Source organism: Rhinolophus ferrumequinum, chromosome 26 (genome assembly GCF_004115265.2).
Source record: "Rhinolophus ferrumequinum isolate MPI-CBG mRhiFer1 chromosome 26, mRhiFer1_v1.p, whole genome shotgun sequence".
Classification (NCBI taxonomy): domain Eukaryota; kingdom Metazoa; phylum Chordata; class Mammalia; order Chiroptera; family Rhinolophidae; genus Rhinolophus; species Rhinolophus ferrumequinum.
In genome coordinates, this window is record NC_046309.1 from 15,418,152 (window position 1) to 15,438,047 (window position 19,896).

General features: G+C 35.9%; 1 protein-coding gene across 3 annotated transcripts in view; it reads right to left on the reverse strand.

The window, feature by feature from the left end:
* Positions 1 to 19,896, reverse strand: part of MKLN1 (muskelin 1) — a 261,571-nt gene that overhangs the window by 9,488 nt on the left and 232,187 nt on the right. For all 3 annotated transcript variants that reach the window (XM_033099259.1, XM_033099258.1, XM_033099257.1), the window contains 5 exons: positions 19,073 to 19,220; positions 18,088 to 18,202; positions 16,359 to 16,498; positions 14,059 to 14,161; positions 7,239 to 7,293 (listed from right to left, as the gene is read on the reverse strand). In XM_033099259.1, the coding sequence (XP_032955150.1) occupies positions 7,239 to 7,293; positions 14,059 to 14,161; positions 16,359 to 16,498; positions 18,088 to 18,202; positions 19,073 to 19,220 (561 nt within the window). The remainder of the gene's footprint in view (positions 1 to 7,238; positions 7,294 to 14,058; positions 14,162 to 16,358; positions 16,499 to 18,087; positions 18,203 to 19,072; positions 19,221 to 19,896) is intronic.

Below are 19,896 nucleotides of genomic sequence, written 5' to 3' on the forward strand. Positions count from 1 at the left end.
GAACATGAATAGAACATACCATCTCCAAGGATACCAGTTTTCTGGGAGGAAAATAAACAATGCCTCAAGAAAGGTACATTCCTTTTTATTAAAAAAAAATTATTATTTTAAGTTTGAGGGCAAATTTTTCTCTTTTGAGCCAAGCTTAAGGTTTAACAAAGCCTACTGTCCTATCATAGAAATAAATGGAAATACTCCAAAATGTAAACAAACATTATCTCTGAATCACCGACAAGGTTATATATTCTTTTTTGTCTACGCTTTTCTGAGTTTTCTAAATTGCTTTATTTTCAACTTATTTTGAAAAATTTCAAACTCACAGAAGTTTCCTGAGTAGAATAACACTCATATACCTTTATCTAGAATAATTAATTGCAACATTTTGCCACATGTTCTCGTTCTCATTGTGTGTGTGTGTGTGTGTGTGTGTGTGTGTGTGTGTGTGTACCCCACTCATATGTTTGTGGAACTATCTGGGAGTAAATTGCAGACATCTTCCCGCTAATTAGTTCATTTCACTGAAGAACAGGAACAGTCACATAAATAACCCATATATATATATATTAAATTTAAGAAGGTTAACATTTATGTTCCAATAATCCATTTTTCCCCATTAATCTAAAACTCAATCCAAGATCAAATACTGTATTTAGTTTTTAAGTCTCTTTAGTCTGGAATAGTTCCTCAGCCTTTCTTTGTTTTTTTTTATGACACTGATATTTCTGAGGAGTATAGAGCAGTTACGTAGCAGGATGTGTTAAGTTTGGGTAATCTGATTGCTTCCTTATGATCAGATTCAGTTTTTGCAGTTCTGGCAAGAATACTACCTAAGTGATATTGTATTGTCCTCCGTGCATCGTCTCAGGAGGCCTGTGGTTGTCAGTTTGTCCCAAGACCGAGGATGTCGACTTTGAGCACCTGCCCGATTTCTCCACGGTGTTCTTTCCTACCTTTTCAATTATTAAGCTATTCATGAGAAGATAGTTTGAGACTGTGAACGTAGCCTGTTTCCCAAGAGACCTGCACCCAATGATTTTAGCATTTACTGATGATTTTTGCTAAAATAATTTACTAATTATATGAGGATTTTTTTTTGAGGGCACAGCTCACAGTGGCCCATGTGGGGATCGAACTGGCAACCTTGGTGTTATCAGCACCACGCTCTAACCAACTGAGCTAACTGGCCACTGCATATAGTGATTTTTTAACTCGACAGTTCCTTCTACATTTATTGGTTGCATTAATTGTAAAGAAGAACTTTTCCTTTTCTTCCCTCCATTTATTTATTTGGTTGCATTAATATATACTCATAGATCCTTTTCTTGTTCAATGTTATATTCATTACTGTCATTGTTCATCTAAATACTCATATTGTCCCAGATTTGGCCAATGAGAGCTCTTTTGAGCTCCTTTTTGAAATGTCCCCATTAATTTCTGAGCACTTCCTTACTTTCTGACACAGAAAGATATCTAAGCTCATCACAGCTCTGGAGTCAACTATTGTTCCAAGGTAAAAAATGTTAGTGGTGGATGATGCTTAGAAACCAAGATCAGTTGTGCTAATTACCAAGGGTGGTGTTGTTTCTAGGCCTGTATGTACATATTATATATACAGTGGATGTTTTTAAAACAGAATCATGAGTTCATGTTTTCTTAGCTTATTCCAACTTTTTAAGAACCTCCGAGGATTCTACCTTTCCTATCCCATTCCATATTTATATCTCCTTTCTCCCACTAGGAAAACTGGCTCCCAGCAACATCATATTTCCTCATTTGCTCAACCCAAAACCCACACAAAACACATTCCAGAATTACTATACCGGTCACTATCAGCAGAAATTCTCTGCTTTTGTTTTTAGATTATATCTGAGTATATAATCTAAGCACTGTACTAAAAAGGGTTAATCTCATCTTTTTCCCCCTATTATGTGGTAATGTTACCAATTTGATAGACAGGTTTGTTTATTTCTGTTTGTATTCAACTTTAGGGCTTTTTGCTTCGTTTTCTTTATTTGCAAAAATGTGGTATATTTTAAGATGTATTGATTCTGTGATACTACTCTAAAGAAGTAATACCACTGTCACGAGGTCAAATGATTTAGGAGGGAAAGAAACACTAAGTTACTACTGTGTGCAAGATACTCTGGTATAACCTCATTTCACTGTGTCACACACACACACAAAAACAATGAAGCAGTTAACATAAACTCCACTTTCAGATGAGAAAACCTAAAGAGAAATTCAGTAATTTAAGAAGGGCTCACAGCTGGTAAAGGAAGAGAATGGAATGTGAACCCATATCTGGCTGATTCCAAAGCTCACTTACCTATGTTTATTAACTAATATTCATTGAGTGCCTATTGATTTGTAGGCAATGTGCTATAAATTCATTTAATCCCCAAAAGAACATCTTTTACTTTTATTCACATTTACCTATGAGGAAATTAAAATTTACACTATCATTAGATGAATGGGTTAAATTATGGAATACTCTGTATGGAATACTATTACGAAATACTATGTATCACTTAATAATACAACAGATCTAGTGTAGTTTCATGCGAACAGCTCCAAGCCACATCATTAAATTTTAAAGGTTATGTTGCAGAATCCATGTTTTTACATTATGTGATAAATACAACCAGGACACACACAACTGTAAATCTATGTGTGTGTGACCGTGCATATATATAACTGATCCTCATTATTCAGAGATCCTCATTATTGATTCTCATTATTCACATATTTGTGCATCTGCCTCCTCACTAAACTTTATTTGTAACCCCATCAATACTTGTGGCACTTGGTGGTCACTGGCAGACACGTCCTCAGACAAGGCTGAACTGGGTGACGCTCTGCCTTCTTGTTTCAGCTCTCATAATATCAACAGTCTACCGGTGCCATGTTTTTTTGGCACTTTTGTGGTTTTTTTGGTGACTTCACTGCTTAGAACGGCCCCCAAGCGCAGTGCTGAAGTGCTGTCTAGTGTTCCTAAGTGCCAGAGGGCTGTGATGTGCCATCTGGAGAAAATACATGTATTAGGTCAGCTTGGTTTAAAAATGAGTTTACAGTGCTGTTGGCTGTTGAGCTGAATGTTAATGAATCAACAATATAACTAATATACAAATACAACAATAAACAATACACAAATACCTTTAAACAGAAACACACATAAAGCAAGGTTATTATACACTGACTGGCTGATGAAAATGCTATGACCAGAGGCTGGCAGGAAACTACCTCTGTATGTCCTATAGGAACAACGGTTCAGTCTTCAAGAATTCAGTGTTCCTGGTGATGTCACAGAACGTAACTACTGCACATCACGAGAACCAACTGCACCTGTATGTCTGTGCATATGGTTGTGTGTGTTTGTGTAAAGATCTGCCAGATATGGATGGCTGTTACACTTGAGGAGTGCGGACAGAGATGAGGAAAGCTGTTCAAAGAGAATCTTAAGCTTCACCTGTAGTCAATGTTTTTAAAAAATACATTAAAGAGGGGTGGGGAGCTAGGAAACTCATCAATAGTAACATGACTACTTATATGGCAGAGCTAGGACAAAAAAGGTTGTATTGACTCTAAATCTCATGTTTCATCCCAATCACAGTTTACTGCTTCTCTCAGTTCATTTTCACCATAAAATGAAACGAGGAACTAATCACTCAGAGTAGTGAAGACTGGGGAAGCTCAATAAAAGGTAGTCTAGTTATTGCTTTAGGGAATGAGCTCGAGCAGAAGCCATACTACGAAGGTTTGAATCCTGGCTTTGGCACTCACTAGCACTATTTCTAGCCAAGTTACTTTAGCCTCTCTCTGTCCAGTTTCTTCATATATAAAAGGGTTATCATAACAGCAGCGACTTCATAGGGTTATTATGGAGATTAAATGAGTTATGACATATAAAGTGCCTAGAATAGTACCTGACCCCATAGTAACTGCTCAATAAATACTAGCTAGCACTTTATCACTTACTACTATGACTAAAGACAATGACTGCTCTAAAAATAAAATGACCTATTAGGAATATATTTTTAAATTAACATCCTATACAGACTAGGCAGCTTTTCCTATTTATGAGGAAAAAGAAGTAGTAGCAAGAATTCTCATTTTTCTTCTGGATATAAGTTTCTTTATTTACACTTTCTATTCCTAATAATAAACTCATTATTATATAAAAAGCACCTGTAAACATGTGAGCTACAGACAGGAGGTTGAAGAAAGTATCTTGCTGAAATCTAAATTTGGTGGATATAGCAAAAGTATAAAGGTTAAAAGGGCACATAGCACATGCTGTGAAATTTTTAAGGCTCCTCATTCACAACTGTCAACACAGTGCCGAAAAGCACTACGTCATAGACATAAAATGTTTTAAACATATGTCTGAATTCATACTTGCACATCCTATTTGGACCGTAAAACTTATAAAGAGAGATGTGAAGACCCAAAAAAGACAATATGGTCTGTAGACCAGATTTGACCTCGTCACTTACCTTGCTGAAAATACACTTAATTGCTCCGAAGCATACTTTCTGGAAACAAGACACTGCTCTTAAAATTAGCAAAATGCCTGGGTCCAAGCTTATAAGCGCCCTCAGCCACCAGAGCTCTAAACTAAAGATTCCAAAAAGTTTTTTTTTGCTGAAGTCAGTAATTTTTCAAAACTAAGATAATGCCAGCTGTTGATAAATCATTATCTTTCTAATTCTTTAAATTACATATAACATTAATACCTTTGTTTTTTAAAAGAGGGCACAGCTCACAGAGGCCCATGCGGGGATTGAACTAGCAACCCTGGTGTTATTAGCACCACGCTCTAACCAACTGAGCTAACCCGCCATCCCCAATACTTTTACTTAATTCTAAGAGGTTAAGATAAACTGGATTAATTAGAGGGGAGTCAGTCAGAAAGTTTGGGTGAGGCCCTTTTTTTTCTTAGAGAATTTGGAAAATGAAATATTCAGTGTATCTATACATTAAAGATGTATACATCTATACATGAAATAACCCATTTGATTTCAATTCTAGGAGGAGTAAAGGGAAAACAAATCTGACAAAAAATGAATGAAAACAAGAACCAGAAACTCTACACAGGCATGAAACCTATGAAAAGTACTTTTTGTTTATATTCATGAAAATTGTTAAATTCATGAAATTTCATGAAAAGTATTTTTTGTTTATAAATATCAAATTTCTCCTTATTAAAACTAGCACACGATGTGAATTTTGCTCTTCATCCAAATTCACCAATGTTGCAAAGAGGATTCCATTTTTAAGGGTGGCAATAATAACAGTACCCTGAACGGAGCACTAAGTATTTTATTATGCTAAGTCTTTTCCACAATTATTTCATGTAATTCTCTCAACAACTTGATGTAAATTCTCTCATTACCTCCATTTATAGATGAAGAAATTAATGATTAGAAAGGTGACTTGCTCAAGGTCAGTTTTAAAATTAGCAAGTGGCAGAGCTGATCGGTGACCTTAGGTTCTGACTCGGAACCGCTACCCTGCACTCTCCTCTCTTAACAAAGTAGGAAACAAAACCCCACAGGAATTTTCCCGTTTTGCATTTTTTTCTATTGTGTTTGTATTGTTCTTAGTGCGTCTGACGTTTGTTTGGAATCCAAATAAAACAAACTGTCCCTGACAAAATGTATTAGCTGGCAGTGAACAGGGGCAGAGACAGAAGAAAGGAGTTAAAGGTAAAGTATTTGCTGAAAACAGCCCAACATATTTCGATGACTGCCAAGAAATTCTTGTCCTAAAGGCTAAATATAAGTCAGCCAGAGACATTTAAGTGCTGCCCACCAATATAACAAAAATAATGCCTCTGGGCTGTGGTTACCCGTACATAACAAGGCACATATTCATTCCAACTGAAGAGCTGTGTGCCACGCTCTCAATTCACGAATCACTAAATCTGTTTCAAATGATAAAATTCAAAAGGGTGTGAACTTTCTAAAAGAATGCTTATATCTAGATTCTTCATCCCAGACTTGAGATTTTTAATAGCCTGAAAACATTTTTTCTTAAAGGCCCTTATGTATGGAACCGTCGTAAATGACTATTTAAATTTTTAGGAGAACCTACTGGAGTCATGTGTTTCAGTGGTCTGCTCTGCGTTGCCCTGTGGAACCCTACATACTCTGGAAGTAGACCTCAGGATTGGATCACGTTGCCTTCATCAGTAGAGAAGGCTCCATTACTCATTATGGAAAAAGAAAGGGCATGACCCCCAAAAACACTGCTATTCTTTCCCATCCCAGTGAAAAATACAGGAATTACATATGATCTGCTTTTTTTTTTCTTTGAGGTATGGTTCACATTCAAGAGACAAAAAGACAAACAATGAAGGAATTAAACTGACATCCCAAAGGGCTATTTTATTCCAGAGATAAAGAATAGTATTTATATTACATATATTAGAAAATTTCAATAGTATCACTCAACTCTAAGGCAACTAATAATAGCACTGGCATCGATGGGATTAACATGCATTCACCTTGTGACTATATTCTATAATGACAAGAGAAAAGCTAGACATTCCCATACTTCAAAAGGCTACTATCTTGTTGAAAAAGTGAAGCTATAATGACTAAACAAGAAGATCCCTGAAAATTCACCTGACTAAAGTTCTGGGTTCCGGAACTTCTAAAAATTCCCCATTTTACTACAGTCTAATTCACTTTAACAATCCATTAATGGTCAGTGAGACTGACGCCCATATCTGGGGCTTAAAAAACACCTATATTTCAAGTAGAATTTGTCTTGAATTAAGATACCAAAGTACAAAAAATTCCCATTTTAAGAAATAATTCATTTTCTCTCCTCCCAAAACATTTATTTCATTGCCTACCCATCACCATTCTGTTGACACCAGACAATTCCACAAAGAACAAACAGGAAAAATCATTCAACCAACAAGCGTTATCTCATAGTACGTATATCAGTAATACAGCCTGCACTCCAAAACAATGCTGTACAAGTTAATTTATTTTGATCATGTTTCTATTGCCATCTGTTTGCATAACCCAGCCACTGGTGTAGCAGGAACTGCAAACTGATCAATGAACTGGTGACTGATGCTTGGAAAATAACCTTTTAGCAGGTTATTAGAAATTTTGCATTCTACCTTGAATCTTACTTCATTGTTTAGATGAACCATCTCATTCTGTTTCATTTAAAAGAAACCAAAGCCTACCTCCCAAATGGATAAAGTACATTGGAACACTTACCTAGAGCTGTAAAATCTGAACCAGATTTGAACAGAGCTGAAGCGAGCAGCTGAAACTGTAAAAGAAAAAGAGGGGCAAATTAGCTGGCTAAGCACATCAGAAAAAAATAACTTCTATAATTTTAACCGCTTATGAGCTACCATATGTCTCTGTACATAAGTCTATTTACCAAATGGAGTGGCAAGAACACCACATTTAAAGAATATGCAGATTTTTCTACTGGACTGCTCATCGTTTTTCAAAATACTGGACCAAGACCTGGAATTGTTTTATTTTAAAAATTTATTAAAATATGTATTTATTAACAAACAACTGGTCAACTGAAATAAGAAAATTATTCACTTAGGAATCTATTACATATAGATATATTGGTGCCCTGGACACCAGTTCTTAGTATATATGCATTCTCACTTCAACAATAAACACATGCTACTATAAAACACCTGCTGTCTCTGCAGTGTAAATCAAACTGAGAAAAAAAAAGCATAGTTATTATGTATAGGCCATTCCTACATTACAAGTTAGATCAGGATTCCACGATCATGTATAATTATATTGCTATATAATTATGAAGGCTCAAAGGCCTTTTATACACTGAAATAATATAAATGTTGATTAGATTCCTGGGCTAGTCAGTTAGCTCATTTAAAACAGACACTGTAACTGAATAATAATGAAACAAAATAAGACAGAACTATTGCCAACACTGGTAATTTAACAAATTGGTAAAAAAAAAAAAAATTTAGGAGAATTATTTATATTTATCTTGAATGAGGATAATGGAAAACAGGAAAGTTAAAGGAAAGAATAAGAATAGATGAACGGGTAGAATGTGACTGGAGTTACCTGGCACTTTGCAAGGCTGGGCGGCTGATACCACTGAGTCCTCAGGATGTACTTTATACCTATGCTTCCAACCTTTAAATTATGTTATCAACCACACTAATGTTTGTAAGCACTGATGAATGGTCCTTTGAAGATTAGAAAATATACAAATATTCCAGAAGTAACTATCTAAGCAAAATTAGGAAAAAGGAAGAGGTAAAAATATTTGGATGTTCTTTACATTGTGCTGGGTATCAGCCCTCTGTTAGAGACACCTACTGCAAATATTATTTAGTCTGTGGCTTGCCTGTTTTTTAAATAATGTCTTTTAATGAAGTTTTAGTTTTGTTGAAATCCAATTTATCAAGTTTTATCTTTTATGATTAGTGCCTTTGTGTCATGTCCAAGATATCTTTGCCTATCCCAAGGTTGTGGAGATAATCTGTTTTCTTCCTGAAGCTTTATTATTTTGGGTTTTGTATTTATATCCATAATCCATCTTAAATTAATTTTTGTGTAAAATGTGAGATAGGGATTGAGATAGCAGCACCATTTGTTAAAAAGACTTTCCTTTCCCCAATGGACTTGGCAAGCTGGTAAAAAAACACACACAAAAAAACCCCAAAACTCAATTGATTCTCTATGTATGAGGGTCTATCTCTGAACTCTATTCTGTTCTATTGATCTATGTGTCTCTTAAGCCAGTACCACGATGCCTAGATTACTATGGCTTTATACAGAGTCCTGGAATCAGGTAGTATGGGACCTCAAGCTTTGTTTTTCTTTTTCAACATTATTTTAACTACTCCAGGGTCTTTGTATTCCCATATAAATTTTAGAATCAGTTTGTCTATTTCAACAACGACAACGAAACCCAAACTTGCCGGCATACTGATAGACTATTAAATTAAAAACCAATTTGGAGAGAATGGACATCTTCATAATTATTAGTCTTTCAATCCATAAATGTGATATATCTCTCCATTTATTTAGGTCTCCTTTAATTTTTAAAACAGACTTATTACTACCTATTTGGTTTTTTGATATTAATATAAACTTTTTTTTTTGTTTTGTAGGGGAACAGGACTTTATTGGGGAACAGTGTGTACTTCCAGGACTTTTTTCCAAGTCAAGTGGTTGTCCTTTCAATCTTAGTTGTGGAGGGTGCCGTTCAGCTTCAAGTTGTTGTCCTTTCAGTCTTAGTTGTGGAGGGTGCAGCTCAGCTCAAGGTCCAGTTGCCGTTGCTGGTTGCAGGGGGCACAGCCCACCATCCCTTGCAGGAGTTGAACCAGCACCCTTGTGGTTGAGAGGACGCGCTCCAACCAACTGAGCCATCCAGGAGCTCGGCGGCAGCTCAACTCAAGGTGCTGTGTTCAATCTTAGTTGCAGGGGGCAGAGCCCACCATCCCTTGTGGGATTCAAGGAGTTGAACTGACAACCTTGTGGTTGAGAGCCCACTGGCCCATGTGGGAATCGAACCGGCAGCCTTCGGAGTTAGGAGCATGGAGCTCCAACCGCCTGAGCCACCGGACCGGCCCCTAAACAAGTTTTAAAATTTCATTTTCTAACTGTTCATTGTTAATATAAAAATAATAATTTTTTTCTATTGACCTTGTACTCTGTAACCTTTTTAAATTCACTTATTTTAGCATATTGTTTTGTAGACTGCGTGGAGTTTTCTATGTACACAATAATGTCATCTACAATGGCAAACAATTTTACTTCCTCTTTGCCAATCTATAAGCTGTTTATTTCTTTTTCTTACATACTGAATAAATGATATCTGTTGGCATGTTTTTCATAGATGTCCTTTATGAGATTAGGAAGTTTCTTTTTATTCTTAGTTTGCTAAGAATTTTTATCATGAATGGGTTTTAAATTTTGTCAAATGCCTTTTTTTCACTTATTGAGATGATCTATATGGTTTTTCTCCTTCATTCTGTCAATAGAGTAAATGACTGATTTTCAAATGTGAAACCAATCTTGTATTCCTAGGATAAACCCCCACTTGGTCATGTGTATTAACGTGTATATTGCTGGATTCAATTAGGTAAAATTTTATTAAGAATTTCAGACATATTCCTGAGAGATTTTCTTTGCCTGTAATATTTTTGTTGGGTTTTTATATCAGAGTAAAGCTGCTCCATAAAAGGAGTCAGAAAGTCTTCCTGTTTCTGAGAGTATGTAGAATTGATGTTTTTTCTTTCTTAAATGGTTGAAGAATTTACTGACGTAGCCATCCAGGTGCAGTTTTCAGTGTTAGGAAATTTTCAATTACAAATTCCGTTTCTGTAATTGACATGGAGTTCCTTACGATTTTCTACTTCTTCTTGTATGTGCTTTGGTAAGTTGGGTTTTTCGAGGAATCTGCCCCTTTTAGCAAGTTGCTGAATTTGCTGACACAGTGATTCGTAATGTCGCCTTATTACCTTCTAATGATTTCCCCCGTTCGTTCTGATGTTGATCATTTGTTTCACTGTTCATCTTTAACGTGGTTCTATTGTTTCCTATTTGACTCATTTTCTCTCTTCTCCTTAAGGGTTCACTTGTTCCTCTTTCCTAACTTTTGAGATTTATTGGCTGGCTCCACATACAAAAGGATGGGGAAAAAACTGCCATTTAAATAATCTGATTAAATAAGTGAAACTGATATGTATGGGTCTAGGATTTTAACAGGGACCTACTGATATTATATAATCTGAATAAATCAGGACCTCTCTTCCAAACTCTACACTTGAACATATAACTATCACCTCAGTATCTCCAGCTGACTGTTTTATATGCATCTCAAACTGAATATATTCAACATTAAACTTCTGATTCCAGTCAGGGGTCTCCGACCCACCACCACAAACCAGGTCTACCCAGAGGCTTCTCATTTTAGTCATTAGAAACTTCACCCACCCGCCAAAATCTATGGAGTCATTTCTTGCAAACCTTACATCCAATCCACCATAAAATTCTGTTGATTCTACCTTTAAAATATATTGAGAATCCAATCTATTTCCCTTCTCACTATTTCTACTGCTACTATTTTGGTCTGAGCTAATTGCTTAGATTTCTACCATCTCTGCCTCCATCCTCATTCTCCTTCAATCTACTCTCAATACAGTAGTTGGGGATCTAATTAAAACACACAGCAGATCATATCACTCCTTTGCACAACACCTGAACTAGCTCCTTGTTCATCCAGAATCAAAGTCAAAGCCCCAGCAATGGCTTACGACTCCCATCAGTCTGATCTCCCAACCCCTGCTCTTCTCTCAGCTCTGACTACTCTTACCCCCTCACCTCTATTCAGCCACAGTGACCTCCCTGCTGTTCTCCTGAACAAAACCAGAATGCACTCAGCCTGGGGTCTTGGTTCTAGCCTTCCCTTTGCCAGGAACTATCTCCCCCAAATGATCAGCGTAGGTCACTTTTTCACATCCTTCAAGTCTGTGGGAATCTCATTTTTAAATGCGGTCTATTATGATCATCATATTTCATACAGCAACCGCCCAATTCTCACCCGTTATGATTTTGATCTCCCTTTACCCTTTTTATCCCTCCTGTGCTTGGAAGCATGCCTGGCGTATTGCAGGGACTCAATACACATCTGTTAAATGAATGACACCAGCACTGAGGAAGCTCAGCAGAAGTGTACTTAATACAAAATGCGCAACACTGGTTGGAAACTTACTTTTCTCGTTCCTTCTAGAGAGTCCTCTCTGAAAAATGGTAAAAATGATTTAGATATACTCTTCTTGGGCCTCTTCCAGGAAAAAAATGTCCTTTTCATAAGGTTTACTAGAAGCCCATTATTAACTTAGAACTCCTGTTCTGGAGGCTGGACAAAAGCCGAGAACTATTATTTGGTATATAGTCGGTAGTCATTTCCCCAACAACAGGCAATATGATGAACACCATCATGATAACCACCTCCGAAAATAAGAGAAAAATCTAAAATCCACTTTTAGGGGCTGAGATAATCATTTAATATAAGGAAAATTTTGTAAAGCACACACAGAGAACAAGAAAAGTTACTACAGAAAATGAACAGCGCTAAGGTCTTTCCTGATAAGAGCAATGATTTCTTAAAAGGGAAGTGAAGATCTATATGCCTTACTGACAAATACTGTAAGTATACATACTGGAACTGTCTCCAAGAAATTTCTTTCCCCCAAACAAAACCTGTTCACACATTTTTGAACAAAATAATAATCATACAGACCAGTAATTCTCAATGTCAGGATATTTTCAGTTTTCTGTTACATAAGAGCGGACAGAAGAACATCTTGTGGTGAGGGTATTGTTTTGAGCAAGTTTCTCTAGTGATTCTGACGCTGACACACATGCACACCATTTTAACTAACGTCTACTAGGCCACAGACCTCTTGATAAATAAAACTTTTAAGAAATAGAATGTAAGTCTGTGGCATACAAAATCATAATTTGAGACTGTTGAGGAAAGGAGAAAAAGAGAAACCCACTACCAAAATTTAAGAAATGGCTCTATTTGAACTTGAGATACCTCCCTGTCCTGGTTTTTCCCATCAGCTTAGCTTTAAGAACAAACTGTCTTGTTTTCTTTGGCCTACTTGCAGCTCACACAGCTGAAATTATTTTCTTGGCAATATTCTGTTTTGTTTTGGTTTTAAAAAATAAGAAAAAATGAATGTTCCCGGGTTATAGCCATTTTAGATAGACTATGGAGAAAACACAAGGAAATCTATTTATAACTTTCAAATGCATGATCTAACAAAACGAACATTACTGGACTCTCTACAATTATGTTCAGTTATAAACCACAACAGATTAAATCAAATATTTTCTGCTACTCGGCAAAACTGGGATAATTGCCCTTATTTCAAATAGTATCGTGAATTGACACAAGGGAAGACAATTAACCGTCCCCCTTCAGGGGGCTTCTAAAGTGTGTTCTGATGATTCTCCACCTCGTGAAAAGTTGTAACCAATATTGAGTAATAGGATTTATTTTCACAGTAGGCAACTCTGAAAGAGGATCTCTGTGCTTTGGTGCCAAGGACACGCAGGCTCTACTGCTGGGAAGTACCATGAACCTGGCGCCTGAAGGTGATTTGCTCTCAAATCTGAAACCTGTGTCAATGCTGAGCAGAGAAAAACCCAGCTTGACGCTGCTCTTACAAAGCTGAAGCAAAGCAACAACTAATAGAGAAACAGATGTCAGGGGCAGAACTACATATAATCAGCACCAATTCAGTGAGAGGAAGGTAAAATGGATTACAGTTCAGATGTTGCTAGATGAATCGTGAACAGGATGGCTGGCAAAAGGAAAAAGTGACAAAGGGAATCCCAGAAGTGAATAGGAAGGCAGGCTGTAAAATCATGCAACTTGTTGCAGGTATATTCACACGCTGCGGAAAGGCAAATAATAAACAGTGACTGTATTAACTCTTCTGCTTCCATCTCGTGCTACGTAACAAAAAAACTGACAAGCAATAATCTGCTACAAATTCCTCAAGCTTAGGGACTACTGATGAACGAGCAGCCTACATCCGGTGGGACCACACGGCTACAACACTCATATAACTAAGTATCAAAGCAGCAAGCATTCCACTTCCATCAACCTCTCTTCACTTTCTCCTTACAGAGAGGGGCGTTTTCTTTCTTCTCTTAAAGGATTCTGGAGCATCCACAGAAAAGTTTCTATCAAACCATTATGTAATCCTTGAGTAACTGAAGCGTGGGACTATGGAAGTAAAAACTTCCATTTCTTTCCCCAGAACACAAAACTATTATCTCAGCTAAACCTTTATACCTGAGAATCCTTTTCTAAATGGAGCAAGGCTTTTCTGTGTGACTTCAATGCTCTATTACATGAAAATAAGCCTGCTCTATTTTTCTTCCATCTGTTCTGTGCCATTATTAGTGTCATATTTTCCTTTAAACATCTGAGAGCAACATCAACAAATATAAGTTAGAAAGACTTTGTTTTTAAAGCTCAGTTTCTGAAGTTTATCACCACTTTTACCTCTTTTGTCTCTTCTGGGTCTGAATGATCCACAGTTATATAAAGATCGTTTTGCAAATATTTCAGAGCACTAAGGGGATCCATTTGGGCCTTTTCTTCAAACCTAGGAAAGGTAAACAAGAATAATAACTGTCTGGAGTTATGAGAAACATCAGAAATGTCTTTTAGATCTGAAGCGAAACACTCTGTGTATGAGGAGGTATTATGAATATCTAAACAACCCGTGTTTGCAAATCCAGAAGTAAGAAAATGACAGCAGTTGTGTTCCTAGACATTGGGTGAGAGCACTTCCTACCCTCCTCTTAAAACTAAGATAAAGTCAACTACAAAACAGTAAATATGTCAAATAGTTTACACAACAAAACTTCAAAAAAGCAAAATATTTCATAAAAAACAAGTAGAAATAAAACGAAAATACTTGGTTAGATTTGTGTGATACACTTTTTTTTCCACTGGAGGTGCTTAACAGATACTTTAGAAACAGAAAGGAGTATAGTTTCTTTTAATGAGTATCATTAACACTGATTAGATATTTTTAATGAGACTATTTCAATGCCTCAGTCAGTAATGACAATAACAAAAAAACTGCAGCAGCTCATCGAGCATTTGTTACGTGCTAGACACTGTATTAAGCCTTTTACATATATCACTTTGTTTATCCTCACAATAACTCTATGATAAGTTTTATCATCAATTTTTTAAAAACAGATGAGAAACTGCAGCCCAGAGAATAAATCTGGCCAAGATAAGAGCTTGTAAGTGGCAGAAATAGAATCAAACACAGGTCTGATTCCAAAGCTGAAAAGGAAACGAGTTCTCTTTTAAAAAAAGTCTGTGGGGACTATTTATCTATTTAAATAAGATAATGTCCTCTTGTTGTGGCATAATTGTATATGGATTTATTTCTAATAAATTTGTACGCTTTTCAAATGTACAAGGAGAAAGAGAAGAAGACATTTACTTTCATTTGGGAAAGGAAAATAATGAGCTTTTCACAATGGTGTTCAGGCTGATGGCATCAATAATTTCCTGTCTTTAGAGCTAATCTCAGTGAGAAGGTACCTGTACCTCAAGCAGTGCAAAGACTAGCAAAATCGTACAGCTGTCTTGTACTACATGATACCATGATTGTCAGCCAGCCAGATGTGAGTTTCTTAGGCAGAGGTCATGTTACTCTATCGTCTTGTCCACAACGAATTAGACCCGAGTTGTGGCACCTGAGCCAAAAGCAATCGTCTCAAGCTTGATCAGCAGTGGCCTGGTGGGGACATTCTCTCCAGGGAACCCTCTCTAAGAAGACATTTTCTCTTAGACAATCAGAATGTGACATACACAGGACACATATATGGCAGACTAAACTCAAAGATAGTAAACAGAAGACATGAGATGATAGATTCCTTCTTTTCTTTCTTCCCTTCTTCTCTCCCTCCCTTCCTTGCTACCTACCTTTTTATCTACCAAAGCCAAACCTAGCTACCTACCTAAGTGGCTCTGTCATTTATGGCTGAGTGACCTTACGTGAGTTATAGAACCCATTTAAAAATGCCCTCATTTCTTCTTTTATAAAATAGTGGTAACAGTGCTTACTCCACTAGCTTATTGTGAGAATAATATGCAGGATCTCGCACACAAAAATTGCTCAATAAATGGTAGCTATTTTAATCATTACATGCTAACCTTCTCCTTCCAAACTATAAATTTTTATCGTCTAACACTGTCAGCAACTAAAAGGACAGGTACACTTCTCTACATTTTCTAGTAGCTTATCACCTGCTAAAGCAAAAAAGCAAACATCACTCAGGAGACATACATGAAAATGATTACGTGATTTTGCAATTAAATGGCAAAAGTAATGATGTAAAACTATAATTATATTTGAAGTTGTATTCTGAAACATCCCATTATAAAGATATTATTTAGTCAACTATATCGTCACATTTGCTGTTAGGAAAATCATCAATCAGTCATGTACATGTCCATAATCTAGAAGTGATGTAACTTGAGGTTAGGCCTTGACTTACTTGATGATAGGTTTATCACCTTTATAGAATTTTTTCCCCATTACTTTAACAGCTGTAAAATTTCCTTTAAAGTTCTATATTTAAAAATTTTAGCATCAGTATCTATCTTCACTTTTGTATCTCCCTTTGAAAGAGGAAAGGAAAAGTGAGAACAGGGCATTTACAGAAGTCATGATCTTCATAGTATTTACACAGTCATGTTACTAAATTTCCAAAGACTTAGGTAATACCAACAACAGCAGATAAATGTTAAAGAAGTTTCAGTGAATATTTTTATACCTGTGTTTTCTTATGAGGTACTTGCAATGCCTCAGTAAGTAATCTTTTGAAGGCCTACACAACTTCAGTGACCAGAAGTCATCTAATCTCATCTTTGGGGAGCAAGATTTTCCTGGATTCCCACCAAATAAATAATGCACCTAATAAAACAAACCAGATTTTAAAAAATGCATTCATACTCAAGAAACTACGTAAGTCATAGTAAAATTTCTTCATTTTGCTAGTACTGTGTAACAGGTAACTTCCTCAGTCTTACTCTTATTAAAAAAAAAATCAAAATATTGCATTTCTATCAAAGGCTTCTACTGATTTTTCTCAAGTCTCCATTTTACTTTAATTACTGTGGCTACTTCCTTCAATTACATTTTATATTAAAATAAGTTCTATTACCACAATTACACTGACAACAGAAAACACGAAACAAAAGCAACAATAGTGAGAAAATTAAGAAACGAAACCTCTGTTAAAATTGGAGTTGGGATAGCCTGCAGAAGTAGCTCTCACTCCCCACCACTGGAAGTCCATTACCCCATACTGGAAGATGTCATTACAGACCCCAACAGGAAGAGAGCTACCTTTCATTCTCAAACAGGAAATGCAACTACTTTACTACCCCTGTAGGAAGAAGGAAAATTTTCTTCTTGAGCAGCAATAAGCCCAGCCAACTGAAATGCTGCAGCTCAGCCAATGAGAAGCGTCACCTGGCTGCTTAATTTTCCTCCAATGAACTTTCATTTTTCTCTTACTGATGATTTCTTGTCTCACTCTCCTTTCTATAAGACTTCCATCTTGTATAACCCCTCAGAGTAGCTCTCTGCTTGCTAGATGAGATGCTGCCGAATCCATAAATCATTTAATCAAGCCAATTAGATTTTAAAATTTACTCAGTTAAATTTTGTTTATTAACAATACTAAGACGTTAATCCAAGAATAGTTTGCTTAAAGCAACGAATAATGGGGATTATCAAGTTAATCAAGTGTTGATCGTAATAAACTATATATTTTAAAAAATGACACACATGTGGAATCACTGAAGGTGAACAGTAACTAGAAACTTTTCTAAATTTCAGCATTGTAATTTTGCTCTAGGCTTAATGTCAAATATTAAATGGCACATATAATTTATGAAGTAACTTTTAAAATATTATCCCATTATTCAAGTAATGCCAAAAAGAAATGTAAAAGCAATGCAATAATGAGTTCACTATTATATTAGTTACAATTTTAGTGATATGCTGTACTTACACAAAATGTTAAAGCATTTTTTGAGATTTTAAAAAATTTATATTCAATAATGTTACAGAATAGCATTATTCTATCTATCCTATGGATGGAAATTCATTTGCCCTTTAATTTGGGAGATGCTAAGAAAAAGAGCTTTTATCCACTCCCATGGTATCTTTTACCTAAAGGTCTCAAAGGATTTAGAATCTAAATAATCATCTATGGCCGAAAAACAGAAATAATACAGGTTTTGTCAGTAACTTACTATACAATCTGAGCCCAATCACTAAACTACCAGGAATTATGGACTATGCAAAAATATTTATTCTCTTAAAACAGTTTAGGGAGAAATCATATTGAATAGCTGCTACATATTCTATTGAATGTCTGCTATGTATTATAACTTTTTAATCAAATTCACTCAAAAGTAATCAAAAGCAAATATTTTGGGATTCTTTCAGATTGAAGGTCATGGAAAATTTATAGGTCAATGCAGTCAGGATACCTTGTGTAACTCATCATATACAAGCTGGTGGGCAAATCTTGGACATGGTTCTTCCTCCTGAAGAGTTTTACTTGGATTATCCTTTGCAGCTTGATCGTTTTTGTAGACGCAAGACCTGCAAGACATTGCTTTTAAGGCATTCTACCCTAGAAAGCAGCTGTGCTCATAACGTTTAAGAATTGTAGACAGCAAGTTAACTCCATGTCTAATTACCAACAAAACAATTATTAATTTGTTTACGTCAAATCTTAAAGTTCTGGTCATTCACACAAAATAATGTGAATTTGTTGGAACTGAGTTCTCAAGTTCTTCTCATGTCTGTCAAAACCTCACGTTAAGAACAACGCACCTTGTGTTATGAGACACAAAGAGCATTTAGGAGGCTCAAACCAAAGGCTGAGAGAGATAATATCTATCAATTCACAATACAATGGGAGATTGTTTTCATTTCTACTGTAAATAAAAATGAAAATATATTTAGAAAATAATCAATTTCTTAGCTGCTGAGCACCACCCCCTATTACTGAACAGAAGAAACTCTCTGATATGCTTCTTTTCTAGAATATTCATTTATGCAGTAGTCACACGATGTTAGAACTAGATCCTCCAGGCCAGTGTTTTCGAAAACAAAATGTGTAGCCTGGTTTGAAAATGCTAAATAATGCCTCCCCGCCCCTGCTTCATTTTTATAAAAACTGAGAATTGGGAACATTAAAAAACACATTGTTCTCAAGTCAGCAAAAACGTAAATTACAATTTTTTTGCCCCCAGACTAGGAACCATTTACTAATAGAACAATTCATAGGTAAAATCCATTCACCGAACATCACTGAATATATAGGCACCGCTTCTGCCTTTTCCCCTCAATACTGACATTTAAAAGTATGACATCACAAATTCACATCAGCCTTCCTTCTCTCTTCTTTTGAACCAAACACCTCAATAAATGTTATGTTGGGATTGCAGCAGAGACAATGGCTCTTACCAACTATTCCTCACTATGTCGTAAATCCAGAATGAATTTCTGACGTTCTCTTCCCTCTTTTCCTTGTCTTTGCTGAGTCCAGATAAGACATGGATTTCATTCAGTTCTGGATCAATGGTTGCTCTCTGTGTGAATCCTGTCATTGGAACTACAAATTGAAAGAGAAAATAAGATGACAATATTCATATTGAATGACCGATTAGTGCTACTCTGTGAAAGAGTAATACATCTTTACCCTGCTCTGTGTCCACAGAATTTATGCTCTAACATTCTATATAACTTTTATGTTAAACAAACAATTATTGCCTTCTCTTTACTCTAGCATATAAGCTCTACAAGGACCAAGGTTGTTTGGTTCACTGTTTTGTTTCTAGTGCCTATAATAGTGGATAGTGCCTGACATGTAACAGTTACCCAGCTATCTGCATAAATCAATGATAACTACCAGAATAGAGCTAGAAAGACGAAAAAGGTAGAAGGAGGTATGCAATGTAATCATTTTTTTTTTGAGGGAATGGGCAACACTTTAATTAACTGATTTATTATCTGGCTCAGCTCTAATTTAATAGTAGAGATAAACTATTCAAATCTTGACCTGGAAAAACAGTATCTGACAAAAACTGAAACATAGGTTTGTTTAGTATGGTCAGAGTCGTCATTTAAAATTTTGTTCATGACATACAATGAAGTGACATAATTTCCAAGAAGAAAAATTAAACATTTTGGGGTATATGTCATTTTGTTTTCTGAAGTGATCAAACTCCCCCGAGTTAATAACGTTTTATTTTTCTAAGAAATCCATTAAATGAGTGATAGTCATTCTG